Source organism: Xenia sp. Carnegie-2017, unplaced genomic scaffold (genome assembly GCF_021976095.1).
Source record: "Xenia sp. Carnegie-2017 unplaced genomic scaffold, XeniaSp_v1 HiC_scaffold_2, whole genome shotgun sequence".
NCBI classification, from domain to species: Eukaryota; Metazoa; Cnidaria; class Anthozoa; order Malacalcyonacea; family Xeniidae; genus Xenia; species Xenia sp. Carnegie-2017.
In genome coordinates, this window is record NW_025813482.1 from 4644535 (window position 1) to 4653229 (window position 8695).

An 8695-nucleotide genomic window follows, 5' to 3' on the forward strand; every position below is an offset into this window, starting at 1 on the left:
TGCTGACGTAAGTACCTGGTCATGTGATCATTGCCGAGCGATCGCGATCGTTAGCGCTGTATTGGATACTGAAAAGCGAAAAGAAAAATGTAAGAATTTGAGTATTACAAAACTTCAATTTCTTAGGGACTCATAATTTCAATTTTAAGACATTCACTCTAATTTTAAGCATTAAATATTCATAATTTAATGTATTTGTTTCACAATTATCACCACATCAAGCATTCAAGGGCTTCCCACGTACAGGCAGTGTTTTATAAACTCACATTGATCATCACCAGAATACTAAATGAGCCGAAACGTTGTTTGATTTCGGTTAAAAATAGCAAAATATAAATATGGTGATTTAGCATTTGATCAGGATTTCTTCACGTGACATCCACACGTCATGTTTACTTAAGAATATTATATAACTTTTTTGTTATAACTGGAAAACCCCTGGCGTTGTCGAAAAACATGAAGAGTTGAAAGAAAGGTTGGTTTAGGAACAGCTCCACCTACAAAATGAAAACATGTTGTAAAGTGTGTTCGCTGTTACTGTTCATTTCCAACATAACGGCCACTATCATCGACGTAGCAGCCCCGTAAGTTTGTCGTGCTATGTAAATACTTCAGTGTTTACTCACAGTGAAAACAATAGATTTCTAAAGAAAGAAAAAATGCTAATGATCTGTAAAATTTCCATAGCAGGACGAACTACTGGCTACTATGAACTATAATTCTCCAATGCCGATGATGTTTGAATGTTACAGTTGCAGAAAAGAACTGAAAAGCAGAGTATGCTGAAATTTGATTGCAACGAGCTCATATTTTGACACGGAATTTCGAAAAAGTGCCATCATCAGGTATTTCATTAATTTCATTATTTGCATGCTTAGTTACATAATATATTTTTGAATTTGGCGAAACAGTGCCCGAAAATTTTGTGCATCTTACGTCTTACTGGCCATTTGACAACTTTTTAACTCTTTCGGAAATTGGTTACTTTCAAAGTTCAAGCCCCTTATTGAAATTGGAAAAAGTTCATTGTTTTTCGTTTGTTTCGCCACTAGATAGTAAAAATTATGTTTATATTTTTTTACGACAAAGAAAATTTGTAATCCTCGAAACAATATTTTATTTGAGCGATTGCACAGCTCAAATCGCATATTTTCTCTTAAAAGAGATTTTTTAAACGTTCAGAAAAATTTGCTATTCAGTGAATAGCGCTATTCGGCTATTGTGAACCGGCCTCTGATCTCTTGACCGTCAGAAACATAGTGGTAGGATTACGTGTCCCTCTGACTTAAAGAGTCGAAACATGAGCCCCCTTAAAAAATATTAGTGTGTCTTCACTTGAATCCACTTGTGTTACTAGTTACCAACTACCACAGTTCCACATTGCACGCTAACTTTGTTTACTTATGATACAGTGAAACTTCTTTCGTGTTACAATTTAACACAATAATACCACTGAATTAATCAAAAATGAACAAGGTGATGAAGAGCTCAATCAGGGCACCTTTAGTTACTAGAAATACACTTAAATGCCATTATCTTGGGTGGTGAACAAATGGACAAATGAGCAAAATACTGTTGTTTAGTGATAATAATATTTTCTGGCAAAAAGTGAGATGAAACCAAAACTTTTCAGTCGAGTTTGGTCTTCCCCTGACCATTTATAGCAAAGTTCGTCGACCAAAGAACTGGATAGATTTGTTATCGGACAATATTTCGTGAATACTAGTCAGCGTTATGTTAAATTGCAAGCTGAATGTAAAAAAACCAACTTTTTGTTGTAGCACGTATAATCGTAGAATAATGCCGCAACATGTTACATGTGATGCAATAAAAGTTTTCTTAAAAGTTTTTTTATTGCATTCAGACAAATATTCCTTTGAATTACATTGTTTTAAAGGTACTCCGTTGACTTCTTGACTTTATGTTATTGAAAAGAATGTGATGATAACATCAGTGAATAACGTAAAACAAGTGACCGTGAGGTAATGAGAAAAAAGTAAGCTAACAGCCCCCGGAAAGCCCCCGTACAAGCCTACACGACAATTCGTCCATCTTTACCGTCAAGACACAAATCGTTTTGTTTGAGGCTTTTTCGAGTTTTAATAGTTGTTCACTAAGACTCAAAGAACATGTGGTTTAGCAACTTTTATCACTGATATTTTATAAAAATAAGACGCCGTTACGATTTTTTTTGTAAATATTCTCAACATGTTACGAACAGTTCAATTGAACAGCTTAAATGGAAATATAACATGCTCTATCTGTGGAGGTTACTTTATCGAAGCTACAACCATAATGGAATGCCTCCATTCATGTAGGTTTTATGAAATTACTTCCTTGTTGTGAACTACGGAATTTAATGTTGTAATTTATACGTACCTAGTTTGCAAGAGGTGTATTGTAAAATTCTTGGAAACATCATGTAACTGTCCTGTTTGTCATACTGAAATTCATAAGACTAGACCTCTTTTACATGTCAGGTAGTTATATTTTCATATATTTCTTTTCTCTCTCAAGTAGTTAAGTATTAATTTTATAATTTATAAAAAAATCTTTTGTATTTTTATAGACCTGACCCAGTACTTCAAGATATTGTCTACAAATTGGTCCCATCTTTATATGATGGTAGTAAAAATATTGTTTATAGTATTCTCATCATTATTTAGCATTTAAAAGTTCAAAAACATGTATGTTTGCCCTTTAGATTATCACAAAGCAAAACAAGAACTGAAAAAGCATCTTTTGGCAAACGAGAATTCAGGTACAATCTATGTTTGTTAAAAAAACTCTTTAGTAATTGATTTTTACATAATTTATCTTGCAAAGTTAAACATATTTTAGAAGAAGAAAAGGTTGCCGAGTTGAAAGATGGTGTAAATGGTGTTGTTCCCCATATACCAGATCCTATTTATGTCACATTGGAACATCGCCAGTAAGAGTGTAAATTATTTTTCATATTAGATATCACATGTGTAAACTCTAGCTCTATAACTGGTCAGTGTTGTGAATTTAATATGTTTGATTATAAATTTTTGTTTGTAGGAGAAATAGAAACAAAAATGAACAAGTTAAGGTAAACACTGCTGTCCAGTGATGCATGAAAATATTGTTTATCTGGGTTCTGTAACTCATACATGTTTGATTAATTTCACAAACATTTTTTATTATTTTGCCAGTTGAGATTACTTGCATTGCATTTTCACACAAATAATGTTAAAGTACTCATTTTTTCTTGTATTACTGTTTGTAATTACTTCCATAAACATGTGAAATACTTCCAAAGAAAAATTGTCATCAAATGAAGCCTTCATATGCTTTTGGTAACTAACTTTAGAACAAGTTGTTTTGCCTTGTAGATTTTTCCAATTCGATACCTTCGCTGTCCATCAGCAATGCCAGTAAAGATATTGAAAAAGTTTTTGCGGACAAAATTCTTTGTAAAAGACACACAAGAGGTAAACATTACTCCTGTATCCTTGTGGACCCATATGCAATAAGTATGTTAGTAAAAAATAGCTATGGTTTCATGACTAACTTATAAATACTTTTCTAGGTGGAAGTTTCACGTAGTGATGAAGTTCTTTTTGACCACTTGACACTGAAGGAAGTTGCAAGAATTTATGGAAGATATGGAAAGGTGATTTTGTTTTTTAATTCACAGATTTTGATTGGCTAATGGGCATGCATCATATTGAATGAATGCCATGTGGCATACTCAGGTTTTTTGCATAACATGTGATCAATAGTGGTATTTCATGATCAGAATTTGTTGATTATGATAAACTTTTCTTGATAATTCTATTTTATGTTCCATCCATTCAACAAAATCAACGTTACTTCATTTTATATTGGTGATTTGGCCATGATGCATTACTTAGATATAAATTATTGACATTTAGAGAGCATGTGGAAATCATGGGCTGTTAGCATTAGTAACCATTGATTTTTACTATATAATGTTGTTATATCATGATAATTGCTGCCTATCTACATGAGCTGTATTCAACTTGACATGTAATGTTACAGCTTGCACCCTTGGATTTGAATTTTGATGTGCTGCCCAAGGCTTGTGTCCAGGATTTAACACAGAATTCATTGACGACGGCTGTTGGTGTTGTGCCTAATGTGCTATCTTCCAGTCATTTTTCCACTGATGAAATATTGAAAAGCAATCAAACAAACATATTGAAAAGCAATGATATACATGAAAGCTCAATGACTGTAGATACACATCAAACAATGATGGAGTGAAGTTAATTTCCGTAAATTGACATTAGCAAATGCTGTAAAAATTTATTCTATTTTATATTGCACAATAATGATATATAGGTTGACATTTAAAATTAAGAAAGCACGGAAGAAAAAACACAATTGTGATAGGTACAACAACTTATTTTCTCACAAACAACTAACAGACCAAAGGTGAAAGAAAAGCACAAATGCTTCCGATCAACAAAATTACTTTGTTTATTTAATTTTTATGTGTCTTTTAACTGTGAAGGATTACTTAAAATATGTACGTATCAATTGAAAAAGTAAACTTCCAACTTTCAAATTTTTGCTGAAAACCAAGTTGTGTATGCGGGGTGTTGAGACTTAAACGTAAATTGTATAACAGCTTACCTTTTCTAATACAAGCATGACTATAAGTATCTGACTGTAAAAAGTTTTCTGGATTTGAACGAAATAATACTAAAACAGTGTAGTTGGGTTCCTGCCTCCCAGTTCAACTGATTTTGTCCTGAACACCTCAATGCTAATTTCAGGCACTATGTAATAGGAGCCATTGAATTTGATTAAAATCTACGTAAAAATTGCCTCTTTAAAATAGCGCTCTTTTCAAATTTCAAACGTAATTCACTTGGCACTTCATATTGACCTACACAATTTTTTATAGAGATATATTTTATAGCACCGTTTTGTTTTTAGACAAATCGGAGATTGTAGTGAAACTATTTATTTTTGTTTTATTATCTACATTTGGCATGCTTTCTCCAAACTTTTGCAAGCGTCTTTTAACTTCCCAACAAGATCCTATAAAAAACATAACTTTGACCAATAAATAGCATTAGATTCAAGTATATAACAAGTTATCTACTTTTATATAAAAAAACATTTTTACTACTTTGAAAACATCTAAATTCTTCGAGTGCATACCTGTAGCTGTTCAAGGGAACATGAAAATTGAATATCATTGTATCCATTTTTGTCACTTTCCTTAATTAAAACACGAGCAAAACATTTTTACAATCTACGCATATACTAAAACGTCATCGATATAGTCACTATGCCAGGGTGCAGACCGTGCACAAAATTCGGACATCTCCGGCGTGGAGAAATTACCGTCTTGGCGTAAAGGGCGAAATTAGCTATTACTATTGATTATTCCCATTTGTTGAAATGGTTAAACTAAACATGAATAATTGCGTTTATATAATTTCTTAATTCGGCTTATATTGGGTTGGCGTGAAACTTCAACATTTTGGCATAACAAAAAAAGTTATTTTGAAACCTTCGGCGTGGTGTTTACACGGAATGCACCCTGGTCAATATGCTGCGTACATACATGATTCAGTGGCAAAGAGAGTGGCTCACAACTAACGAAGTACAATACCTCAGTTTTCAACGAGATCAAGTAAGTAGGTTTGTTTACTTTATCTAGATGCTTATTCTAAAAGTCAAGAAAAAACTTTCATTTCATGTTTTACATTAATGATCAAGAAATAGTATAGGTAATTATCGATCCTGAAAATCAATCCTGCGTTTATTAATCTAAATCTTTAATCAACTTTGAAATTATTGATTTGATTTCTTTAAACTCGTGATTATTGATTTGCCTTTAATGAAAATAGAACTTGCACCAAACCTTTACGTAATAATCCAAACGCCAGTCAATATCAACAATATGTGGAAAAACTTTTCTCGAACTATACACAAAAAATAATCGTTAAAAATGATCAATGCAGAATGTATGATGTTAACGAAAATCATTTACCTGCTCAATAAAGCTTGAATATGTGGAAAATTTTTCTTATAAACAAATAAAAACATTCAAGTCAGTAAATTATCTTAATTCACACTGCAGTATCTAAATTACAAGTCTTACTGTGAATGCGTTATTGAAAAATTGGATTCTCTCGGAGTCCCACTTACATTCCTCCAAATACGAACTAAAAGTTGAAAGTTTTCTGTTATCAACTCAAATCATTATAGAATTCACAGGATAAGATACTTTTGCATTTTTTATATACATGTACAAATTTGAATGTTGCCGTGGAATGAAGACTAGTTTCTAATAGTTTTTGCATGAATCTTTAGTTTCTTAGAGTTTCCACAAAGGATTTTAACATTGTGACGTCATATTGACGGATTGCTGTGATTGGTGACCTGTAGCATTATTCAGCAGTAATCAACGTTCTTTTGCATTTGTAGTATGTTGTTGATGAAAATAAGTAAAATGTAAAGGCAAATGTAAATGTAACAAAACAGAGCTGGACACAGTACGTATATGGGTTTTCAATAAAAGCAGGTTGAAGAATACATTTAAAATTGCATTGAAGTACCTTAGCTCCCAAATTTATATATAACATTTTAAGTACATTTTCAAATGTGTATTTAATGAGACTGGATCGACCTCCATTGAAAAAAATGCAGCAGACTACTTCTGTTTGAAACTTACATATCGTGTTGTTTTATCATAACCTGTCAAAACTAGATATTGACAATGCACGAACAAGATTGTAAATCAATTTAACTTTACATAGTAAGTATTGCAAGGAATAAACTCCATTTTCAACTTCTTTGTCAGTTTTAAGGTAAATTTCTTTATTGGCTCATTCCTAATTGTGAGAATATAATAAGTGCACCCTCCTAGCCTTGGCTAAGTGTGGTGCAGAAGGGGTGCCAAGTTTACCACTAAATACCAATATACCAAACAAGTAAGCTAAAGAAATTGTGACTAATGGAGAAAGCTTTCAAAAACCTCCCAGTCATAATAATGTAACATAATTTAACAAAAAAAGCTAACATGGTATGGCAACAAGTAGATACCAAAATCTAATTAAAATTAGAGCCCCCACACACTGACATATGGTAAATTTAATGCTTCTAAAGCATATTGGCAAGCCTGGGATTATAAAACTTCGAGAAAAATTATACAAACCTCAAATCATTTACACTACTATTGACTTTTACTGCTTCTAAGATTAACGTTACCACACCATAATAAGCTTGCTTGAATGTGCCAGACTTTACCAAATCTATTAAAATAAAAATGCTCAAAATAGGTGTATACATGTAGTATTAATATGTGCTATCAAGTCATGTTTGTCTAATTTCTCTAATGACCAAGCACTGTAATACAAAGGAAAGATCAATGGATATCAGAGGCACCTCAGCTATGAACAGATTACTTGGGAGCCACTCAAAAACTTTTGCTCTAGCAAGATTTTTAGATTACCGAGAGAGGAAAGTTTGTAAACTGCACACTGCATAAGAGCCACGTTTACTCAAAATTGACATCTGAGTTGCCGATCGTTACAGCACACTCTTACCAGTCCTGTAGATTATTAGATAATTTCACTGATGTTTATTTCCCAGTGAATTTTTAAATAATGAAATTGTAAACTCCCTCTAGTGTAGTTCCTACATGACTCGTGCCAAAGCAATATCATACTATTACACATATTTGTGCACCTTCCCAATGATAATATGTAATCCAACAATCTGACTTCATAGTGAATTTTTTATCAACTCTGCATATTTGCCTTATTTGTATGTACAATGTTTAACTCCTAAAACTTTGAAACACATTCTCACACCTAGAAATGTAAATTATTAAAATATATTACCACCAATACTGCTGTCATCTTGTTTTCCCAAAATGATGTCGTATGCTGTCACGATAAGTTTTTGAAAGGTTTTATCTGGCACCTGCACTGACTCGCCACATAGTTGTACACCTTCTTGTACTTCATGGTTTAGATCCATGGTAAAAACGTACGTTAGAAAAAGTATCTTCTCTCCAATCACGAGGATACAAAAATAAACATTTTGTGTGTTTATTTACTTACAAAATTTTGTGTTACTGCTGTGCAGTGTACAACTGGCTCAACTCAATTCATTTTTGCAATGATTTATTTTTTTAAAGTCTTTCTAACAATACTGTGTGTTTGCTATTTACTGTCAGTTTACACTGTCCATTAGAATGTTACATGACATAACTCAAAAAATATTCAAGTTTACTTCAAAATTACTCACTAGTAGCGTAGACAAGATAAAGTAGGGAAAAGAAAGAAGGGGCAAGCGCAAGCCTCCCCACCGAAAGAATACCCTCGCGACGAGACCAAATCCGAATATTGAGTTGCGACAACTAGTTCACTATGTTATTGCCATATTATGCAAAATGTCACACAAGAAATACGGAAAATCGCTATAGGGGAATTGATATTAATAATTTTTGTATGGAAGTCTTCTCCCGAATCTACTGAAAAAGGTTTACGACTTCGGTTTACGTTAACGTCACGCCTTTCCAAAATTTTACATGAGGCTATTGCAACAATAATAGTCATTTCTATTTGTCGCACATAAGTACATCACCCATGAGCATAGACAACCATTGCTACCTTTACATCGCTTTACAGAGTGTCCCATTCTCCAAAAATATTCTTTTCGCATGTAGCCATCATCAAATGCG

The 8695-nt window shown here is 32.8% G+C and overlaps 2 protein-coding genes across 6 annotated transcripts; one reads left to right on the top strand and one right to left on the bottom strand.

Moving 5' to 3' along the window:
* Window positions 1-28: 28 nt before the first annotated feature.
* Window positions 29-4568, top strand: LOC124439915 (polycomb complex protein BMI-1-like). Of its 5 annotated transcripts, none has more exons than XM_046990207.1 (11): window positions 29-89; window positions 753-845; window positions 2222-2314; window positions 2384-2480; window positions 2570-2625; window positions 2705-2761; window positions 2842-2932; window positions 3043-3073; window positions 3357-3455; window positions 3554-3637; window positions 4027-4568. In XM_046990207.1, exons 3-11 carry the CDS (start codon window positions 2296-2298, stop codon window positions 4249-4251), a joined length of 759 nt encoding a protein of 252 aa, XP_046846163.1. In that variant the 5' UTR covers window positions 29-89; window positions 753-845; window positions 2222-2295; the 3' UTR covers window positions 4252-4568. The 5 variants fall into 5 exon arrangements, with proteins under 5 accessions (XP_046846163.1, XP_046846160.1, XP_046846161.1 ...); XM_046990204.1 differs by lacking the exon at window positions 29-89 and adding an exon at window positions 451-584 and having other exon boundaries at window positions 688-845; XM_046990205.1 differs by lacking the exon at window positions 29-89 and adding an exon at window positions 456-584 and having other exon boundaries at window positions 691-845.
* On the bottom strand, window positions 4268-8070 carry LOC124439918 (COMM domain-containing protein 3-like). Its single transcript, XM_046990213.1, has 8 exons — window positions 7851-8070; window positions 7163-7259; window positions 6107-6170; window positions 5996-6030; window positions 5867-5927; window positions 5615-5671; window positions 5158-5217; window positions 4268-5034 (listed from the first exon to the last, which is right to left on the bottom strand). The coding sequence occupies exons 1-8, from the start codon at window positions 7987-7989 to the stop codon at window positions 4975-4977; spliced, it is 573 nt and encodes a 190-aa protein (XP_046846169.1). The 5' UTR covers window positions 7990-8070; the 3' UTR covers window positions 4268-4974.
* Between the last annotated feature and the right edge of the window lie 625 nt (window positions 8071-8695).